At 40.1% G+C, this 24,111-nt stretch overlaps 1 protein-coding gene across 2 annotated transcripts in view; it reads right to left on the bottom strand.

Moving 5' to 3' along the window:
• Positions 1–24,111, bottom strand: part of KCTD3 (potassium channel tetramerization domain containing 3) — a 75,810-nt gene that overhangs the window by 15,101 nt on the left and 36,598 nt on the right. For both annotated transcript variants that reach the window (XM_070385519.1, XM_070385520.1), the window contains 5 exons: positions 19,232–19,347; positions 7,436–7,523; positions 7,204–7,320; positions 5,172–5,342; positions 852–1,007 (listed from right to left, as the gene is read on the bottom strand). In XM_070385519.1, the coding sequence (XP_070241620.1) occupies positions 852–1,007; positions 5,172–5,342; positions 7,204–7,320; positions 7,436–7,523; positions 19,232–19,347 (648 nt within the window). The remainder of the gene's footprint in view (positions 1–851; positions 1,008–5,171; positions 5,343–7,203; positions 7,321–7,435; positions 7,524–19,231; positions 19,348–24,111) is intronic.

Consider the following 24,111-nt stretch of genomic DNA (forward strand, 5'->3'; position numbering starts at 1 on the left):
TAAGTGATTTGATTTAGGTCATACCTGAATGGTCTAGTGGTTTTCCCTACTTTCTTCAGTTTCAGTCTGAATTTGGCAATAAGGAGTTCATGATCTGAGCCACAGTCAGCTCCTGGTCTTGTTTTTGCTGACTGTATAGAGCTTCTCCATCTTTGGCTGCTTAGGAAATGCTAATAAAGATGAAAAATCTGCTCTCAACTTTTTAACAACTAAAAATAATTCCATAATACATATCTTCCTGAGCTTATGATGGGGTTATGACTTACAATACTGAAAATATCATTAAGTCAAAACTGCATTTAGTACTAAACATCACAACTTAGCCTAGCCTAGAGTAAATGTGCTCAGAACACTTACATTAGCCTTCAGGTGGGCAAAGCCATCTAACACAAAACCTATTTTATGATAAAGTGTTGAACGCCTCATGTAATTTACTGAATACTGAAAGTGAGAAAGAGAATGGCTGTGTGCATACAGACTGATTCCAAGCATATCACTTGTTTACCCTTGTGGTCATGGGGCTGACTGGGAACTTACCAGGCCTGCTGCTGCTGCCCAGCATCACGGAGGAATATGGTACCACATATCCCTAGCCCGGGAAAAGATCAAACTTCAAAGTACTGGTTCTACTGAATGACTGTCACACTTTTGTACCATCATAAAGTCAAAAAATATCATCTGTATAATTTTTTGACTTTAGAGAACTTAATCAGAAAAACACACTAAGCTTCTGTTTTAAATAAGTTTAAAAGTGAAAATGAAGAATTTATATTTACAACTCTTTTTTTAGGTTCCTACTACCAATAATACACTTCTTCAGCACTGCCTTCATAGTACTTGAGAATGACCACCTATGTCGTTCCCAGAGGAGTAGCTTCCGTGGCTTTCTGTCTCCTCCAGAGACAGGATCTTGAACGATGCTAAAGGAGTAGAACCCGGCTGAGTAGAGATCATTCCTCTGAATCGTGTTACTGTCCATGTCCGGACATGATTATTATCTGCACAAACTAGGAGAGAAAGAGAACACACAAGAGTTTTTAAATACAGATTGTAAGAGCACCAACAACATCACTTTTATAAATTCATTTTAACTTTTTTCACTATGATCTACAATAAGTAGATCACAGCACATTTTGAGTGACAAAACAACTTATCTTAAAATCATACTTAAATTTGTACCTAGCCAACAAAAATGAGATAACAGAATATGGTTTACCTTGCTGCAAATATAAGGTATATAAGTTAATCTACGGATCCTTATAAAAGTAGCCTATAGGGTATAGATTTAGAAAAGGTTAAAAAAAAAGTGTATGTAAAAAAAATGTTGAATATTTTCTGTTCTGTTGGTAAACTACACTGTAGACAAGTTGCCTACTTTATTTTTTCCAACCATATAAACGGTTTCTGCTTATGTTACTCAAATATCAAACAATTAAGACCAGGAGTTACTGAAAATTTACTAGCACAAATGACATTTGTCCCAAAACTTGCTGCTCATTCAGTTACATCACGGAAAACTAAGATTTCAATACTAAAGTTGAGAATTATTTTTATATATGAGACTGTATTTAAGTAACTTATTCCAATTAGCTTATTTTTCCATAGTAATAATATTAAGCAGTTATATACTGAGATATCTCTGAATAAGTAATCTGTTTCTGTTGGTTTTGTCTGAATAGATACCCTATTAAAATATATAAACAACTATAACATTAATCCAAGAACTGTACTTTTGTGGCATGCTTTAAAAAATTTACTAACTTGTCTTTTATTACATATATAGCATTATATATAGCATCAGTATATACTATGAAATTATCCAAAATTTCTTCTATACACACATTTCCTCCTGGATAGGTGTCACAGTTGCACATTTTAAACAGAAGTTTAGAAATTTAATTTTAGCAAACAGCAATAAGAATAAAAAGTGTGCATATTATACAGCAAAATTCTCAATTCTCGGAATACTAGTTTTCTAGTGAAAAAGAAGACACTTAGTTCTAGGCTATAATCAACTTCATGGGAAATAATTTCCTGATTTCATTATTAAACTTAAGGGGATTCAGAAAAATAACTGAAATATTTTTAGCAATTATGAAATCTGTTAGTATGAATAATCATCATACATTTATAACATTGAAACTAATCATTTACAATGTTGTAGAGTAATCATTCACAGCACTGAAACTAACACTAAGAGAGACAGAACGTCATTACATATACGTGCACATCCACCAGGTGGCAGAGTGAATACAGTTGAGCACATATAAAATACCCCAGATTTTTGGCTAAACTGGGTATTTTTCTTGACAAATTTATATTTCAAACCTATACAGATATTTGTTACAAACCAAACTTCACCAAGTAATTCTTAGACATCACATCCAACACTAACATCATTACCAGCAAAACAGTATTAACTGCTCTTTAGTGCGCACTGTCATTTAAATATCAAAATGGTCTAGCAAGGAATAGTCTGTTTTTCTCACAGGGTCATATTGTGTCGTTTCATTCGTTTATTCACAAGAACTACGTTAAGTGCTGAGGACAGGGTGGAGAACAAAAGTTTCTGCTGCTGTAGAAACCTATATTCTAAAAGAGGGAGAGAGAGAGACATCAGAAAGCAACAGTCTGTGAAGAAAACAAATGGATACTGACAGCAAAAGCTGACTGGACAGAGGTCTGGCTAGGTTAGACCGAGTGGCCAAGGAGGCCTCATGAGGAGGAGTTTGAAGTGGGACTTGAATGCCAAGGAGAGGCAGCCAAACAAATATCTAGGAAAACACATTTCAAATGAAAAGAAGAAGGTCAGAGGTTCTAAGGCATTTTCAAGAAATAGAAGAGCCAATGAGCTAGGGTACCATGCGCAATAAGGAAAGTGACAAGGGAGGCTGAGAGGAGAGACCCGAAAGCTAAGCAGGGTCCAGAACAGGAAGCGCCGCATTAAGTTACTTCTTCTACATACACTAGGAAGCCATCGGCAAGTCAGACCTGGTTTGCATTTCTAAAGATATTTCTGCCTGTTGTGTGGAACGTGAACCATAGAGAGCCAAGACAGAAACAGGGAAAAACTGAGAAGCTCAGCAACCCAGGGGAGAAATGCTGACCTGAGCTACCAGGTTGGCAGCAATGGACACACAGTGAAGTACTCGGACGTGTGATACATGCTCAAGCAAAGACACGGGAGTTACTGATGGATTCCACACAGTGAAGTACTCGGACGTGTGATACATGCTCAAGCAAAGACACGGGAGTTACTGATGGATTCCACACAGTGAAGTACTCGGACGTGTGATACATGCTCAAGCAAAGACACAGGAGTTACTGATGGATTCCACACAGTGAAGTACTCGGACGTGTGATACATGCTCAAGCAAAGACACGGGAGTTACTGATGGATTCCACACAGTGAAGTACTCGGACGTGTGATACATGCTCAAGCAAAGACACGGGAGTTACTGATGGATTCCACACAGTGAAGTACTCAGACGTGTGATACATGCTCAAGCAAAGACACGGGAGTTACTGATGGATTCCACATAGGAGGCAGGGAGGCGACAGAAAGGGAGGAATCAAGCCTGATTCCTAGATTTTCAGCCTGGGTATAAAAGATTAGTGATACTGTGTAACAAGATGGCTTTTGAGAGAGAAATCAAAAGTACCATTTTATCCACCAGGTTAATTTAGAGATGCCTCTTAAACCTACAACCAAATCCTAAGGACAAGCACTGTATACACAAGTCTGGAAGTCTGTGGATGGTCACAGGTGGAAGGAAAGTCTGGAAGTCACTGGCATATAGATGACAGCATTCAAATCACCAGGGAAAGAAAGTACAGACAAATAAAAATGGAGAATCTAGAAAAAGATTTAAGGCAAACCAACACTTAGTAACTGGGCAAAAGAGGAAGAACCAGCCATACAGAGCAAGAAAGACTCCTCAGTGAGGCAGATGTTAGATGAGTACTGCTTTATAAAAGATTTAAAAAAGAGCTTGTTGCGGGAAGGCATCATTATATCCAAAACAGTGAGACATTCAATAAAAGCAGTCATCCATCCATCTACCCTTTTACCCATCATCCATCCATATATGGACAAGGTATTTCAGCTCCATTTGATGTTTAATTAGACAAAGATGCATCACCTTTTTATATTAGGTAGTCTTCATATAAACAAAAGTTGATATATGAAAATAATGTTTATAAAAATTTAAATTAGGCAGGAACTGATCTACAAAAGATTTAATGCACAATTGTTTTATAAATGCAAATGCTACTGATATACCTGACAATTCAAATTTTGTAAGGTCTTTCAGAAATTGTCTATCATATACAATAATTTCACAGTGGAATTTTACTTTTTGATCATTTTATGCTGTGTCATCCTAATTTTGCTTTAAAATCTGTAACTATTTTTTTAAATATTAAATTTGTATCTAAAATTTTTAAAAATCTATGACTATATAGAATAGAAAGTCCCTAAATCATGTCCAACTCTTTGCCCCCCCATGGACTATACAGTCCATGGAACTCTCCAGGCCAGAATACTAGAATGGGGAGCCTTTCCCTTTCTCCAGGGGATCTCCCCAACCCAGGGATCGAACCCAAGTCTCCCACATTGCAGCCAGACTCTTTACTAACTTTACCAACTAAGCCACGGGGGAAGCCCTCTATGACTGCGAAAAACAATAAACCCACAAATGTTATTTTCTTCACACCTTTTTACACGTTTTCTAATTTTTAACATTAGTAGTTGATGTTAGACTACCAACATTCTACTAACTTTAGCATTAAACCTTAAGACAATACAACCAAATTTATATTAAATTCATATAAATTTCTCTAATAAAAAATTCTTAACAGGATTGAGAAATTTTCTGAAGTAAAACATACCATAAGAACACACTATTAAAAGAGAGTAAATAAAAGATACAATACCTTCTAAATTTATGTATACTACAGCTAGACAAGATCAAAGAAAATCATGATATTTTCACAGTATTAAGAGATAATCACAGTATTTCTTATTAAACTTTTCTACCATTTTTTGGTATGCCTATACATAAAACACTGCTTTTGTATTTTTTTAATTTGTAGAAGTCTAGAAAATTATACCCCAGGCAAGGTTTCATATGAGGCAGCCCACCTTACCAATACCAATAAAATCATTTCACCTGATACCAGATGCTTCTCTGACAGCATGATTTTTGTGACAGGACTCCGGTGAACAGTGAATGTCTGAAAAAGCTGAGGGCCCGACCCAACCGTCTCTGGGTGCTGCACAATGACGCGTACTGCGCCAGAACTCGTACCATAGGCAATCTCGATCCAGTTACCACTGACACCTACACAAAATCAAAAGTGGAAAGGGGAAATAATAGAAGACGATCAACAGAAAGCTGCCCTTGCAAGTGTTCTCTGTGACAGAAGAGGCAGAGCTGGATTCAGCACTTGTATCAGCCCAAATCCCACTCAGTGCAGAAATCTGAAGACTTCTCTGACTGTCTTAATGCCTTACTTCCTTTATTAATCGCTTCCTAACACTCACTCCACTGTACTAAGTGTTAGATTCTACCACAGCAACTGTAACCCCCCAGTTCTCTATCTACCTCTACTCTTTATTGATGAGACTGAATCATAATCAGTTTAGATTTAAAACACCTTACAGAGTGCCTTGCCTGAGACAGTAGGTACTCATTAACTGCTTAAAGAATAAATCTGATATGCTAAGAACACCACTGATACAGCACAGGATTCCACAAGTAATGCTCCATATGACTTCTAGCTTAGAATGACCACCTGTGTTACTTCTGCTACAACATTAAACCTTCTCTTTGAGTAATCAAGTACTGTAATTACTTGTACATACACAAGTAATATGCTCTTCAACAGTTTCAAAACTGTTAACTAGGGAACAAATATACCCATTACACTGCTGACATCACACTTACCTATGCTGTCTCTTTTAATTATGTACAAGTAGTTCATCATGTTAGGTTCGAGTGTGGATTTTTTCTCAAACAGGTGCCCAGATTCCATCACATATTTAAAGACAGAATGGAGTTCAGGGATAGATAGCCTTTCAAAGCTTCACAGAGAACCTCTTAATAGCTATTGTTTCTGACCAACCCAAAAATATTTGAATCAAGGTAGAAAGGGCAGGCTATGGAAAACACTTCTCAAAATTTAAGGCAACCACACCCTCATGTCTTAAAAGAAGATACTGCCACCACAAAAGAAATTTTTTTCTCCCTTTTAATTTGCGGGGGCAGGGGGAGCATACTTCATTCTAGAGCAGGGGTCAGCAAACTTTCTGTAAAAGGCTGAATAGCAAACAGTTTAAACTTTGCGTGCCAAACTGTCTCTGTGACAACCACTCAATTCTGACACAGGGGCACAAAAGCAGCCAAAGACAATACATAAAACTATCAATGAAAAGAACATGGTTTGCTGACTTCTGTTCTGGAGCAATATAGTTTAAATTCTACCATAATTTCAATAAAAATCATCTGTGTACACCAGAATATTTTTCTTTCATATAGAAGATAATGATTTCTTAAAATCATTCAATAATATGATTCTACACAAGTAATATATTCAACCTATTAATATTACTGGCCACATGTAAATATTTCCTAGATCCTTTCATTACAGATAAATTTTCAGTTCCCCATTTATGTTTATCCTTCACTCTAGAATACAAAAATTCTTAATAATTCACAGAACTAGTTTGTTAATTTCACTGTAATGGCCTCTGAAAGAGAAGTTATGGGTACTGATATTTTCCAAAACTTAAATTTGAAATTTCCCAGAGAAATAAGCTCATTTTCCAATAGAGATTAATAGTCTAAAAGCTTCTGTTGTTGTTGTTGTTAAAAAGATAAAGCTCTTAATTTCAAAATGAAATCAGCGATCATAGGAAGGTAAATGTGCAGGTCAGTTTTAAAAATAATTTTAGTTATTATTATTATCATAAAAATTAACAATACAATTCAGAAGAAGCAAAGTTCTAATTTTCTACCCCAGAGTATGTTTATTGGTCATGTTTGACCTCAATCTAAAACCAAACATCAACTTCAGACTAAAAGAGATGAAATCCTAGCACTGCAGCTTACCAAAACAAAGGACCAGATTAGTATTAGAATAAACCAATGAATAAACATACATAAAATAACATCCATAATAATAATTTTGCTATGCACTAACTTGTTTTGGGTGTGAGGTAAACACTCAGAGCAGTAATAGCATCATTTGAGGAATCATGATAAAGTTCAGTTACAAGAAGATCATTATCCTTCATTCGCAATGGGAACTTCTGCATATCTAAAAAGTAAAAATAGTATGAAAATAAATGGTAAATCTAAAACTTAAGTTAGTACTTTGTTTTCATTTAAAAAGTCATACTAAAGAGAGCCACACTAAGTGCCTGACCACTTACCTATATAATATATTGATCCATTGTTACATCCCAGCAGCAGGAATGAGCCAGCAGTGTCGTAACTAGTTATAGGAACGACGTCTTGAACCTGATGTAGTGAGAATATTGTTAGATGTCAGATGTTAATTACAATCTATATTTTCTGCTCAATGTCCTCAAATTTTTTATGCAATAAAGAAGATACTTAATTAGGTCTTAGAACATGGACTTTCTTTACACACACACACATCCATGCGGAACTCTGAAGAACCACCAATATAGTCCCCTTTAAAGCTTTTTTCTAAAAAAAAAAAAAAAACAAACAAACTTATTTTCAACAGCAGCACTTTCCTTTCAGAATTTAGTTATCTCCATTTTCTGCACATGACCATGAGGTTAGAGCACATATTAGGACTGGAAAACTAAGTCTGACCCAGGCCCCTTTCTCCCTTCTCTCTCTCAAATAAGAGATGAAATGACCTGCCCAGTTAGAATCATAAAACAGATCAGCCAACTTCAAGATGTACTTGCTCCCTTGATACACTGTCATTTCTTCGAAAAGGCAGCATTCTCTATCTCCCCCTGAAGACTTCACCTCTGTATCCTAGGAAACGGCCAATCAAGTTCTCAGATGCTTTTGTTTTTTCAAGCATTAGAATAAAAAAATTAGTTTTCCAAGCAAATCAGGCTAGTTACAAATTAATGAATGCTTATGTTTGTGCTAAGAGAAAAGCAAAGGGCATGACTTTTACTATAAAACAAAACAAAAACCAGAAAGTCTTACCGAGTACTGGCAAGAAGATCAAACTGAATCCCCCTTATGTACAGCCAGACCAGGCATGCATGTGAAACTTTACACACTCAACATTCACATTATACACTTTTCATATCTAGGTGAACAAGTACTGGAATGGACAAGGGATGTTGAAATACTACTTCTGCTCCATAGGCGCTTTGAAACTCATGGGCAAGAAAGAAAAAAAGACAATTACAATGTAACAGGCACTAAAATAGGATGTGCAATACAACCATGGAGGAAGAAAGGATTCCTGTTTAAACTCCAGTCCAGGGAGGACAAAGATCAAGGAAAAGTTCAAAAAGGAAGTAATACTTGAAAACAAAACAAATAAATAACTAGGAGTTAGGCAGAGAGGGAAAAACACCCATCTGAAGGACAGCAAGTACAGCACAGAATCTATGCCAATTCTAACTAAAAACCAAATTTAAAAACAGCTAAATCTTGGAAATAATGACTCGAATAAGCTGTTCATGTTCACAGCCCTAAATTCTGGTGTCATGCTTGGGTATAAGTCACACTAGCAATACCTCTGCAGAGATTTTGATGGCCACCCTCAACCCCAGGTCAGGTTTCTGTTTCATCAGAGCCAACAGGTTCAGAAGCAGGTAGTCACTGAGAACTCTTCCGTGATGAGTCAAGAGGTCTGAAGAAAGGAGGGGAGGCTGCTTCACTGATGTATTTTCTTATATCAATTGTATCTTTTTAGTTCACTTACTCCAGAAAGTGCTTCAGTTCTACCCCAGAGTCTTCACAGTCAGAGGACAGGGGTAGGTAAGGCCATGAGACTCCTCTCTCTCTAGACCAGTTTTCAATGAAAGGCTGGCAGCAGCTTGGAGCTTTCCCTGGGACATCCCAGAGAGACACTTGACCTCTTATTCTCTGGGAGGGTGGGAGCCAGGCTTAGAGCCTTCCTAATCCTGGAGCAGTGACGGATTTCCTCTTAAGCTCTAAAATCACTGCTGATGCTGACTGCAGCCATGAAATTAGAAGAAAACTGCTTCTTAACAGGAAAGCTATGACAAACCTAGACAGTGTGTTAAAAAGCAAAGACATCACTTTGCTGACAAAGGTTCATATAGTCAAGGCTATGGTCTTTCTAGTAGTCATGTACAGATGTGAGAGCTGGACAATAAAGAAAGCTGAGCACCAAAGAATTGATGGTTTTGAACTGTGGTGTTAGAGAAGACTCTTGAGAGTCCTTTGGAAAGCAAAGAGATCAAACCAATCAATCTTAAAGGAAATCAACCCTGAATACCCTTTGGAACGACTGATGCTGAAGCTGAAGTTCCAATAACTTTGGCCACCTGATGGGAACAGCTGATTCATTGGAAAAGACCCTGATGCTGAGAAAGACTGAGGGCAAGAGGCGAAGAGGGCAACAGAAGATGAGATGGTTGGATGGCATCACTGATTCAAGCGACATGAACCTGGGCAAACTCCAGGAGACAGTGAGGGACAGGGAAGCCTGGCATGCTACAGTCCCTGAGGTTGCAAAAAATCACATGACTTGGTGTCTGAACACCACCATCACCTCCTTCCCTGCACCCCGACCAAGTCCTACTCTTCTCATGTCCACCTCTCAGCACAAGGAGAACAGAGAAAGCAGAGGACATGTGAAGTTAGGTTACAGAGGAGATGGTACCAAGATCTTCTCTCCCAGCATAAGCAAGGAGGCAGTCATTTTGCAGCCTTCTCTTCTTTACCCCAATAACTTCATGGCAAGAACCTGAGAAACCACACTGATCAGTACATGTGATTCCATCATGGTGATCACAAACCTAAGGTAGAAGTGAGTTTTCTCTCCTAAGGTAGTTCAGTGATTATCATTAATGTCTATGTAAAAATTTAAATGATTTACATTTTGAAAATAATCAGTCTATCTTCCCAAGCAATACAAGGCCCCTTAAATCTTGTAACCACAATCTCTACCTGGATAATCATTTGTTAACAAAATGTTTTAACTCTCCTCCATTACTTTTTAAATACTTAGATGCACCAACATATCGAGAAATGCCTTTGCTAGTAAGGTTTGCAGTATTCCACTTCTTCCTCTTCTAAGTAAAATAACCTTATCAAAGGGCATTTCTTCAGCAGTCCTTCCACTGAGGGTTGTAAATGACAAACTCTATCTGTATTATATGAAAACATCTCTCATTCATGTCTGAATGACAGTTTTGCTGAATATAAAGCTCTAAGTTGAAACTTATTTCCTCAACTAACTCGAGAATAGCCTACTGTCTTCTGGCTTCTACTGTTGCTCAACAAAGAATCTGTTTTACATCTAGCTAGAGAGTAATGCTCAAAATTCTCCAAGCCAGGCTTCAGCAATACATGAACGGTGAACTTCCAGATGTTCAAGCTGGTTTTAAAAGGCAGAGGAACCAGAGATCAAAGTGCCAACATTCGCTGGATCATGGAAAAAGCAAGAGAGTTCCAGAAAAACATCTATTTCTGCTTTATTGACTATGCTAAAGCCTTTGACTGTGTGGATCACAATAAACTGTAGAAAATTCTGAAAGACATGGGAATACCAGACCACCTGACCTGCCTCTTGAGAAACCTATATGCAGTTCAGGAAGCAACAGTTAGAACTGGACATGGAACAACAGACTGGTTCCAAATAGGAAAAGGAGTACGTCAAGGCTGTATATCGTCACCCTGCTTATTTAACTTATATGCAGAACACATCATGAGAAACACTGGGCTGGAAGACACACAAGCTGGAATCAAGATTGCCGGGAGAAATATCAATAACCATAATAAGATATGCAGGTAACACCACCCTTCTGGCAGAAAGTGAAGAGGAACTAAAAAGCCTCTTGATGAAAGTGAAAGAGGAGAGTGAAAAAGTTGGCTTAAAGCTCAACATTCAGAAAACGAAGATCATGGCATCTGGTCCCATCACTTCATGGCAAAGAGATGGGGAAACAGTGGAAACAGTGTCAGACTTTATTTTTTTGGGCTCCAAAATCACTGCAGATGGAGACTGCTGCCATGAAATTAAAAGATGCTTACTCCTTGGAAGAAAAGTTATGACCAACCTAGATAACATATTCAAAAGCAGAGACATTACTTTGCCAACAAAGGTCCGTCTAGTCAAGGCTATGGTTTTTCCAGTGGTCATGTATGGATGTGAGAGTTGGACTGTGAAGAAAGCTGAGTGCCAAAGAATTGATGCTTTTGAACTGTGGTGTTGGAGAAGACTCTTGAGAGTCCCTTGCACAGCAAGGAGATCCAACCAGTCCATTCTGAAGGAGATCAGCCCTGGGATTTCTTTGGAAGGAATGATGCTAAAGCTGAAACTCCAGTACTTTGGCCACCTCATGCGAAGAGTTGACTCATTGGAAAAGACCCTGATTCTGGGAGGGATTGGGGGCAGGAGGAGAAGGGGATGACAGAGGATGAGATGGGAAGATGGCATCGCTGACTTGATGGACATGAGTTTGACTGAACTCCGGGAGTTGGTGATGGACAGGGAGGCCTGGCGTGCTGCAATTCATGGGGTCACAAAGAGTCGGACACGACTGAGCGACTGAACTGAACTGAAAGTGTATCTGGGAGCTTCCCTGATGGCTCAGACAGTAAATAATTGCCTGCAAGGCAGGAGACACAGGTTCAATCCCTGGATTGGGAAGATCCCCTGAAGGAGGAAATGGCAACCGACTACAGTATTCTTGCCTGGAGAATTCCATGGACAGAGGATCCTAGCGGGTTACAGTCCAAGGGGTTGCAAAGAGTCAGATACAACCGAGCGATTCATTCTCTCTCTCTCACACACACACAACGTACCTGTCAGTAATCTATGGACACCTTTTGATATTTTTATCTTCTATTACATCACAATGTATATATTTGATTTTATTAGCCTTGATGTATTTCTTTAATCAACATAATCAAGCCTTTCTTTCATTCTCCAAAATTGTTAGCAATTATCTTTTCTAAATCCCATCCACTATTCCCTTCTGAAAGTGATTGTCTCATTTCTTCTTTTCATATTTTCTACTAACTTTCTGCTTCACTGTGAATGATTCTCTCGGATGCGTCCAGCAATCCACTGTCTTTTTATTTGTCCTTCTGTTTAACACATTAAGTCAGCAGTCCCCAACCTTTCTGGCATCAGGGACCAGTTTTGTGGAAGACAGTTCTTCCACAGACTAGGGCTGGTGGGAGGGATGGAGAGAGACGGCTTTGGGATGATTCAAGCAATTGTGCATGTTACTCCTAATCCAAGCGCAACACTGATCTGAGAGGTATGGGTCTGCAGCCTGGACACTGGGGACCCCTGCACTGAGTATGAGTTTTGTTTTGAATTTTCAATGGCTTTCAAATTTCTACTGTTTTATTTTGTTTCTTTTCTGACTGTTCCTATTTATTATAGTCTAGTCCTTCGTCTTTCTCATTAAATAACTTGAAATTTATTCAGAAGTACCTAATTGTTCAATTATTTTCAGCTCTAAGGTACATTTGTACTCCAACTGCCTACATTTTATGACTTCCCCTCATTTGCTTTCATGTGTAGTTTACACATTTGGGGAGGTTATGGGCTCACTTGGAAAAGGCAATGGCACCCCACTCCAGTACTCTTGCCTGGAAAATCCCACGGATGGAGGAGCCTGGTAGGCTGCAGTCCATGGGGTCGCTGAGGGTGGGACACGACTGAGCGACTTCACTTTCACTCTTCACTGTCATGCATTGGAGAAGGAAATGGCAACCCACTCCAGTGTTCTTGCCTGGAGAATCCCAGGGACGGGGGAGCCTGGTGGGCTGCTGTCTATGGGGTCGCACAGAGTCAGACACGACTGAAGTGACTTAGCATGGGCTCACTTTCAGTAGAAATATTTGTTTTGTGAAGCCCTATGTGCCTTATCTTGCTTGGTTTCATGTCCATCCCTAGAAATGTAAATGACCCTAGACCAGTTCTATAAATTTCTCAAATTGGAATTCCCAAAGCACAAAGACTTATCTTTGTGCTTTCAAGTCATGTATTTGTACTCCTAATATGATTGTGGCCTCAATTTCTCATTGATGGTTTTCTCCTGCACTACCTTTCCCAATCCAAGATATGGAACATATATCAAGATTTCTTATTCTAAAATTATTAAGCAAAATTTTCCCAGTCCTCTTCTCAAGGACTGAGGCAGATTATTAAAGCTTCAGCTTTTTGCAGGAGGCTGGATTTACATGCTCCCCTGAAGCCATGCCTCCTGGTCCTGGTGGAATCCCAGAATCCAGAGCCTTGACTTTGATATGGGGTATGCAAATATGTATAAAGAAACAAATAACAAATATAATTCAATACCTGATATTAATAGAATATATACTATTTTAGTATTTTTATCCAATATTTCTGTATGTCAGTATTGGGGGGGGCTAGTGTCAGCTGATTTAGCATTGTTACTGTAAATCCCGATGGTTCAGCAAGTAAAGAATCTGCCTGCAATGCAGGAGATGCAGGTTCGATCCCTGAGTTGGGAAGGTCCCCTGGAGGAAGAAACAGCAACCCACTCCAGTATTCTTGCCTGTAAAAATCCCAAGGACAAAGGAGCCTGATGGACTACAGTCCATAGAGTCACCAAGAGCCTGACATGACTGAGCACACACACATGCACTAAAAATCCTAAGCAAGCAAGTAAGACATACTCAGGGTAGTGATCAGTACACAACAGACATCCAGGTGTCAAGTCTCCTCGCCAGTGACTGAGCTAATTCAGCTGTGTTGCTGTAAATCCCAAGTCAGAAATACAACCTACTTGGGATAGTGTTCAGGACACAATAGGCACCCAAATGCCAGTCCTCTCTCCAATAAATTCTGGCCCTAAGATGCCAATTCCCACCTTATTCCTAACTTGCTGCTGCTGCTAAGTCGCTTCAGTCGTGTCCGACTCTGTGCGACCCCAGAGACGGCAGCCCACCAGGCTCCGCCATCCCTGGGATTCTCCAGGCAAGAACACTGGAGTGGGTTGCCATTTCCTTCTCCAATGCATCAAAGTGAAAAGTGAAAGGGAAGTCGCTCAGTCGTGTCCGACTCCTAGCGACCTCATGGACTGCAGCCTACCAGGCCCCTCCGTCCATGGGATTTTCCAGGCAAGAGTACTGGAGTGGGGTGTCATTGCCTTCTCCAGAGGGCTCACAAACCTGTTACAAATACAAAAAACAAGACAGCCAACCCAAGTAAGCAAACTGTACTTGCGACATCAGTGCTGCAAGTGCATCAGACCACAACAGGAGAGAAGCGAAATCAAACAAGCCTCCGAATTCTAGTCCAGCACAGCCCTCAGACCACAGAAATTCACTTTCATTCTCCTTTAAGCCAACATTTCCTCCTCAAGTTTGCCCTCCACTGTTCAGTTAGGTTATGACTCAGATGACCTAGGTGACTTCGGCTGACGAGTCTAGTCTTTCAGAATGAACAGAGTTTTCTGATCCTTTAGGAATCAGGATACACAATGACTTTCCAGGACTGACTTCCAAAACTGTCTTTCAATATGAGAGTGAAACATGTAATATGTTTCCAATATGCACCTACATTTAAACTTGAACGACTGGGGAAATAAGTCCTAAAACTGCTATTCTGCCATGTAACTCAGCCTAGGCTACCTATTTGCAACACTCCTTATTACTAACCTTCTTTAAAGAGGAATTGAGAAAACTGAAATGTTTCTTTTAAAACATAATTTCCCTTTTTCTTACTCAAGTCAGATACAATGCGCATAGAACACTTTCATTAGCATTTTACTGAAGCTGTCCTCGCGCACGCGTTTGCATGTGTTTTGTGTGTTTAGTCGCTCAGTCGTGCCCAACTCTTTGCGACCCCATGGACTGTAGCCCGCCAGTCTCACTGTCCATGGAATTCTCCAGACAAGAATACTTGAGTGGGTTACCATTTCCTTCTCCAGGGGGTCTTCCTGAGCCAGGGATCTCAAGTCTCTTATGTTTCCTGCACGGGCAGGCAGATTCTTTACCGTCTGAGCCACCAGGGAAGAGCTACAGTAAGCAACTGCTACACCTAAATACCACCATGGCTTTGAGGCTTAAAAACGCTTGCTCTCAGGCTTGCTCATCTGACTCAAATATTTCAAATCAATCTTGATCATACAACTGGAGTCAGGAACTACACCAGTTGTCCTGTGTACTTCTGTGTTACTCCTGGGCAGAACTGTGGCTATAGGCCAGATCAGAACCTGCTCATCCGTGCCACAGCAGTCAGCCCCAGGTCAGAACTGTCTGTTGAGATTTTCAGATCAGACACTGAGATTTCATGACATATTAGCTCGGTCCTGCACACCAAAATAAAAATAAATCATCTATCTAGGTTATAAGTTACAAGGCTTGTTTGCTGCATGAATGTTCAACTTACCCCAGGTCTTCCTGAAATGTGATAACAAACCTACTTTGTCAGCTATGGTTTTCAACTCATGCATGTACCAGACAAGAAGCAACAGGTTATACCCATGGGACTAAAAGCTTAACAAGTATCCACATTGAGGACACCAGTATAGTTTCAGGGATCTCAAAAATATGAAAAATTTTATGTGCAGTTGTGACATCAGAAAAAACAAAAAAGGTGATGAAGACACACGTCCCCTTAGGAACTGAAATGCACCTCACCACTTGTATGGCACCGATAGCAGCACTTCTCCGAGCCACTCAAAGTTCAGACTTGACATATTAGCCAAGTAACCTACCTGAGAGCAGACCTTCCATAAATCGTTAAAATCCACATTCCTCTTTACAGGAATAGCACCAGCTGAAGAATCCCTCCTCCTCGATTTTAGATCAACCTAGATCAGTCCTTTCCCACACTCCCTGGCCCATCACTTTTATGGTAACACCTTTATGATGCCTCTTCTGTGCCTATATGGAAGGTCCTATATGAATTAGCTCAGTCACTAGCGAGGAGACTTGACACCTCTTGTGTACGGACCACTACCTGCCCTGAGTATGTCATATTTGCTTGGTTAGGATTTTCAGTGCATGTGTGTGTGCTCAGTCATGTCACGCTTTGTGACTCTGTTGATAGTAGCCCACTAGGCTCCTTTGTTGGAGAAGGCAATGGCACCCCACTCCAGTACTTTTGCCTGGAAAATCCCATGGACGGAGGAACCTGGTGGGCTACAGTCCATGGGGTCACTAGAGTCAGACACAACTGAGTGACTTCACTTTCACTTTTCACTTTCATGCACTGGAGAAGGAAATGGCAACCCACTCCAGTGTTCTTGCCTGGATAATCCCAGGGACGGGGAAGCCTGGTGGCCTGCCGTCTCTGGGGTTGCACAGAGTCAGACACGACTGAAGCGACTTAGCAGCAGCAGCAGCAGCAGCAGCAGCAGCAGCAGCAGCAGCAGGCTCCTTTGTCCTTGGGATTTTCCAGGCAAGAATCCTGGAGTGGGTTGCCGTTTCCTCCTCCAGGGGACCTTCCCAATTCAGGGATTGAACCTGCGTCTCCTCCATTGCAGGCAGATGATTTACAGTAACAATGCTAAATCTGCTGACACTAGCCCCACCTAATCTTAGCTAGTATCTTTTTTCTACAACCATGACTTCCATGTCTTCACCTAGAATGAAATTTAATTTTCCCTGATGGTAATCTCTTTCGTTGGAAGTCACTCATTCTCTCACCACTTCCCCACCATCTTTTGTTGCTATTCAGTGGCTAAATAGTATCTGACTCTTTTCGACCCCATGAACAGCAGCACACACCAGGATTCCCTGTCCTTCACTATCTCCCAGAGTTTGCTCAAACTCATGTCCATTGAGTTGGTGATGTTATCTAACCATCTCATCCTCTGTCATCCCCTTCTTCTCCTGCCCTCAATCTTTCCCAGCACCAGGATCTTTTCTGATGAACTGGCTTTTCTCATCAGGTGGCCAAAGTATTGGCACTTGTTAGGCCCTGGCATAAGATCTCAAGGACATCCCTGCACAAGCTCAACCCAAGCATGACATTCGATTACCCTCTCTCTGCCCCAACTGCAGCTTCCAGATCAACCTATCACCTTTGCTAAGGAGCTGGGCATCTGATCAGCGGGCTTTCTGTCCCATTCTCTATCACTATCTTGGTACCTACATGTCCACCCTGATGACCCTCACAGTTCTCTGACCCCTATTTCAACTACTTTCACCTTTAAGTCAGTCCAACATATGATTTAAATGACTACATCACCGAGAACTGCTCCAACTCCAAAATCTTTATTTCGGCCTTTGACAACAACTTCCTGTTTGTACCATTTCCACTCCTTTGAAGTCATCAACCTGCTCTACCTTCCCTCTAGTCCCTAGAATCCTTGCACCCTCCTTTGCTTACCTGGTACTCCATTACAATTTTACAATTTCAACTGCTTTGCCATTTTATGTTTTCTCTTCCCTTTGTGGGTCATACCTATTTAATTACATCTTCAATCCTGAATCAAGCCAACACTGTTTTCTCTTGCTCTTGTTCCCTCCCAGTACTGAGGATTAAGGAGGAAACTCATATAACTGTACCAGCCAGGTCCTTTATAAGGATTTATAATCTCTGCAATCCCTGAAACATACCTCCATGTCTTTCTCCTCCACAGAACTCCTTCCTGACTCTTCTGTCACAGAGAAAAAAGCCTCTCTTCTCTGTTGGGTCTACTATGTCCTAGACACTATGTACATATACTCCTGACTTCTATGGGACTAGCAACATCTCCATTCTTTCCATCTTTAAATGCTTTCTCTGCCAACTCCCTTCTCTAACAAGCATGCTCAAGTTTCTAAAACCCTAGAGAAAAAAATAAAGCACTGAATATCTTTTCCTTCATCTAGCCTTGATCCTTAAACTATCACTTCATTTCTCTGCTCTACTTCACCATCAAACTTATGAAAGACATGCTAAATTTGCTGTCTCTAATCTCTGATCTTTTAAATTCTCAATTCCTGCAATCTGTCTCCCCACCACAACCTAACTTTGCAAATGATATTCTACCACCAAAACCAACGCCATTTCTCAATTGCACCATATGTGTCCCTTTAGCTCTTCATTTCCTATCCTGTTCCCTTAAAAAGCTAATGTTCCCCAGGATTTTAGTTCTGGCTTTTCTTTACAGATACCCTTTCAATGGAAAATCTTATCAATTCTTATCTTTCAATTACCACAGGTTGCGGTTTCTAAATGTTTTTTTCTAGCCCTTTCTTCTTTCCTAAATTCCAAAGGGGGTACTCCCAACTGTTTCCTGAGCTCCTATATTCGAATACCTACAGGAATCTCAAAAGAAACATATTTAATCATTCTAAGTATTCCTCACACTATGCACCAGCATATATGCTCCTCTCACTCCATTCCCTTTCAATTTAAAATATTACCAGCCACCCAACTGTCAAAATTAGAAACCCATCTCTCTTCTTTAATTTTCTACGTCTAATCAGATACCAATCCTTATTGTTTTAGGATGGCTTACGAAATGTTTTCCAAATAGTCTCATCTTTACAGTCTACTCACTCTGGCTGAATCTCTGTTTCTTTTGCTAGATACCTTCCCTGATCTCCAGTCCACTTTTCGTATTAGCTATTACTGTTATCTTTCTAAACTATGGATCTGATCAAATCACTCTCTGCTTAAAGTTCTTTAATTTTCTCCTCTCCTTCAGAATAAGGTATTAACTTTTCTTTAGTCTTACATCCTTCTTGTTCCTCTCAAGTACCTGAGACCATTTAACTAGTTATCCTGTATTTTCCTACAGAACTGTGCTTCTACTCAGGAGACGAAGTTTACCTGAACTACTACTATTCCCAAGGCATAACACTTAAAACATTTCAAGGCAATAAAGAAATATCAAACCACAGTATAAAAACCCACTCATTTTCCAAAGTGACTTAAGATTCTTGAATATATAGTCAGACTTGTATCCAGAAGCTAATTTACCACTAAATATATTCAATATTCTATATAATCAAAACAGAAACAATACGAATTCCACCAGAACAAAGCACGTGCACAATTAGCACAAGCTTCAGAAGTAATCTCATTTCTGTGATACGCATTAGTCAAAACTAACCTGCCAGTGCTGGGTGACAGCATTCCACACTCCCACTTTCCCTGTATGACTCGTGGCCACCAACTGGTTACCGATAAAGAAGAGAGCATCGACAGGAACACCAAGGCTGAATACTCCTTAAATGATAATAAAAAAGAGAGGTTAATCAATCACCATCTTTCAATTAATCAAAACTCAGCCTAAAAACATCTTAAAGGTATCTCATTTCTACAAATTGTGTGCCAGACATTCTGGGAACCAGAAATAAGAAACTTTAAGCTCTTAAACAGCAGGTAAAAGTTTGCCCCAAGTAATCTCACTCTGATTGAACAGCTTGTTATCTGAAGTTGTGGCTCCCAAACCTAGCTGCTGTTGTTCAGTGGCTCTGGCGTGTCCAACTCTACAACCCCATGGGCTGCTGCACGCCAGGTTTCCCTGTCTTTCACCATCTCCCAGAGCTTGCAAAAGCTCATGTCTACTAAGTCAATGATGCCATCCACCAATCTCATCGTCTGTCACCCCCTTCTCCTGCCTTCAATCTTTCCCAGCATCAGGGTCTTTTCTAATGAGTTGGCTCTTTACACCAAGTGGCCAAAGTAATGGAGCTTCAGTATCAAGTCTTTCCAGTGAGTATTCAGGGTTGATTTCCCTTAGGATTAACTGGTTTGATCTCCTTGCTGTCCAAGGGACTCTCAAGAGTCTTCGCCAGCACCATAGTTCAAAGGCATCAATTCTTTAGTCCTCAGCCTTTTTTATTGTCCAGCTCTCACATCCATACATGACTATTGGAAAAACCATAGCTGACCATCAAAACAACTGGGTAGATTTAAAGTGAACACAATAAAATAGCAAGGATCCTGGGATTCATGCTAGACCCACTAAATGAGAAAACCCACTGCCTTTGTATAAAATCCATAGAAGCTTCAGCTGCAGCCTGCTCACAGACCTGATATTTGAGAATCACTGATCTGAAGACACAGACTTGGCAACCCAACTATCCACAATGTATCTAGAAATCTGAAAATAAGCAAACAAGAAAAACGAAACCGCAAGTAGTCATGCTGTGTGCAAAGTAAACATTCAGGCCTTTATCAGAGCTTATTTTAAACCTCTCATCTGCCAATACTGCAGATTTCAATTTAATTCACTCCAAAGACACTATACTAGGCCATGGGATTAAAATACATGAAATGATGGATAAACAACAAGGATTTGCTGTATAGTACAAGGAACTATATTCAATATCTTGGCAGTAACCGGTAATGGAAAATAATCAAAAACAAAAAAGTACATATAGAGGACTGCCCCAATAGTCCAGTGGTTAAGAATCCACCTGCCAATGCAGGGGATATCGGCTGGATCACTGGCCTGGGAGGATTCAACATGCTGGAGCAACTAAACCATGCACCACAACTACTGAGCCCGACCACCCTAGAGCCCATGCTCTGCAACAAGAGAGACCACCAAAAATAAGCCCACACATCACAAGCAAAAGCAGCCCCTGCTCGCTGCAGCTAGAGAAAGACAGCATGCAGCAACAAAGACCCAGCACAGCCAAAAATAATTTTTTTAAAAAGTATATATACGTATTATCTATCTCTGAATTACTTTGCTGTAGAACTGAAGCTAACAGAATATTGTAAATCAACTATACTTCAATAAAAAAGCAAATAAATATGAGAAAATAATATATTACTAGGTACTTGTGATTTAAAAGAGGAAAAAAAAAAAAACCAACAACCAGTTATGACATAATGCAACAAAAGGATGTACACAGTAATAACCAGAAGAATAAAAGAGAGTTCCTAGGAAAAGTTTTCAGAATATTTCTTAGAAAAGAAGCCCTCTGAGTTGGGTTTTTAAAAAGGTGAAAACAAGTTCCTCAAACCAGGGGATTTGGAATGGGTAAGCCCAGGGAATGTGAGAAAGGGGGAGAGGAGATACAGGTGAGGAAGGACTTTGTAATGAGAGCTCACATTAATAGCAAAAGAGCCACAACTGCCCCAGCTAACCTTGGTCTCCTGTGTGTGGCACTGCACAGCTGTCTCTCTTTAGCTGAGCACTACACCTGCATAGCATATTCAAAAGCAGAGACATTACTTTGCCAACAAAGGTCCGTCTAGTCAAGGCTATGGTTTTTCCAGTGGTCATGTATGGATATGAGAGTTGAACTGTGAAGAAAGCTGAGCGCCGAAGAATTGATGCTTTTGAACTGTGGTGTTGGAGAAGACTCTTGAGAGTCCCTTGGACTGCAAGGAGATCCAACCAGTCCATCCTAAGGGAGATCAGCCCTGGGATTTCTTTGGAAGGAATGATGCTAAAGCTGAAACTCCAGTACTTTAGCCACCTCATGCGAAGAGTTGACTCATTGGAAAAGACTCTGATGCTGGGAGGGATTGGGGGCAGGAGGAGAAGGGGACGACAGAGGATGAGATGGCTGGATGGCATCACTGACTCGATGGACATGAGTCTGAGTGAACTCCGGGAGTTGGTGATGGACAGGGAGGCCTGGCGTGCTGCGATTCATGGGGTCGCAAAGAGTCAGACACGACTGAGCAACTGAACTGAACTGAACTTAACACCTGCAGTCAGAAGATTATGTATTGGAATCCTGGCTCTGAAAGTACCTTTGCCACTTTTCGGGTTATTTATCTGATCGATAAAACAGGGTCTATGCTCAATGTCTCAAGGCTCACTTTTACTTTAAAAATGCTATAATTCAATTTTGACATTTAAATAGTATTATCTTAATTATTTGAAAAGCATCTTATGAAAAGTATCTTTTTATCTAACCATAAGCCTCATTATAAAATAAGTCTAAATAAGTCTCATTATAGAATACTGTTTTATGTGGCTCTTTAGCTGTTTTGAGTATCAGATTTTTTTTATTTTAAAACGGTAACTAATATGTGACACAGAGAAGGCAATAGCACCCCACTCCAGTACTCTTGCCTGGAAAATCCCATGGATGGAGGAGCCTGGTAGGCTGCAGTCCAGGGGTCGCTAAGAGTCGGACACGACTGAGCAACTTCACTTTCACTTTTCACTTTCATGCCCCGGAGAAGGAAATGGCAACCCACTCCAGTGTTCTTGCCTGGAGAATCCCAGGGACGGGGGAGCCTGGTGGGCTGCCATCTATGGGGTCGCACAGAGTCAGAAACGACTGAAGTGACTTAGCAGAGAGAATATGTGACAACAAAAACAATTTTCTCAGCATCTAGCTGAGAAAAACAAGGATTCACAAGGCTTTGAAGAACCCATGGGAAGAAACAAAGCAATTAAATGTTAACTGCAATGTGTTAAAAGCATAAGCCAGAAAAGGTAACTGACTTCTTTTGAATTTTATATCAATGAGGGGTATTTCTCTTTCTGTTCAGAACTGTACTACATATGAGACCAGGCCCGTGGCAATAAACAACACCTTGAAAATTCTCAACCAATCTTGAAAAAGACAGGCATCTCGCAAGGAATAAAAATGATATAAACTTGACAAAAATGAAAAACAAATCTGGAAAGTATAGCCAGGAATGTCTTCCATATACACAGCTTAACTTTTATGTACTTATAAATACATATTTATACACATGAATAGATCACCTCAGCCCAACCTGTCAACCAGAAAAACCAGAGCAAAATAAAACAAAGCCTCCACACAAAGCTAAGCTCTTTCATCAAAACTGGTTGAGAAACAAACCTGCCACTTCAAAGCACAGTGTACTCATTTCACATGCAATTTCAGGAATTCTCATGTATTAGTATTTTAATTTTGATGCTAGACAATTTTTCAGAACATGTTAAGATACCTATATTCAGTAATATAGGCTATGTGAAAGGTAGAAATAAAAACTGGAAAACTAACAAACACTGATTACTTGAGAGAAGAGTCAGATTCTGGGAAATCAAGGAAGACATTCTGAACGATCTCAAGAAATTTAAAGTGTCATCCCTGACCCTTTCTTAGACTCAACAATCCTGACTGCTATCCACAAAGAAGACACTGTAAATAATGACAAGCTCTTGTCTTAAGGGAGCCTCCTGGTAAAACACTGCTTATAGCAGCAAGCCAGCAGTACTGTCTGATACAAGTTACAATGAAGGAATTCAGCCTCTAAGTGAGCTCTATCATGGATACACCAGCTCTCAAGTTTTCTTTGGATAGTTTTGTCAAGTTCTGAAGAATATTTGTAACAACAAATGATCTCTTTGTGAACAAATTACTATGTATTATCTCAGTAAGTAGCTAGCAAGTCAGCCTTTGGGGAAAAAAAAAGCAAGGCATAAAATCTTCACTTATTGGCATGTTACAAGAGGCAACTTGTAAAAATAAACAAAAATCACAATTGAGCTCCTTTCTATATAATTACAAGTATATTATAATTTCAAAACACTTTAAGTTTTTTCCCTAAAGTTTTAAGAAGGACTTTCACTACCAGTCATGATGGATACATGACATCAGACTATTTCTTACTATAAACAACAATAACAAAAGACTGGCCAAAATACATGAGACAACTGTTTTTAGACACTGGCCAACAGGCAGCAGGAGACTTGAAAGCCAGTAAATACACAAGATAAGCCCCATGATCAAACTGGCTTTCTGTATAAGCCTTCCTGACAACAGGGAAGTGAAACTCAAGGGAAAACCAAATGACGGTTCTTCTCAACTGAGAAAGCTGAGATCAGAGGCCAGAGCTGTTGAGGAAGCTAGAATTTATGAATAAGATATAAGAAAGAAGGGAAAAGCACCATGGTGGGTGTGGGGATGGCACAGAATTTTAGAGGGGTTTCCCTATGCCTTGGCTGAGGCCAGGCTGCACTGGACTGGCCTAAGAATCCACAAGGAATAAAAACGAGGGGCTGCAGCAGGCCTGGGAGCTGAGTGGAGACAGCAGAGGTCACTT

This window comes from Bos mutus, chromosome 16 (assembly GCF_027580195.1).
Source record: "Bos mutus isolate GX-2022 chromosome 16, NWIPB_WYAK_1.1, whole genome shotgun sequence".
Classification (NCBI taxonomy): domain Eukaryota; kingdom Metazoa; phylum Chordata; class Mammalia; order Artiodactyla; family Bovidae; genus Bos; species Bos mutus.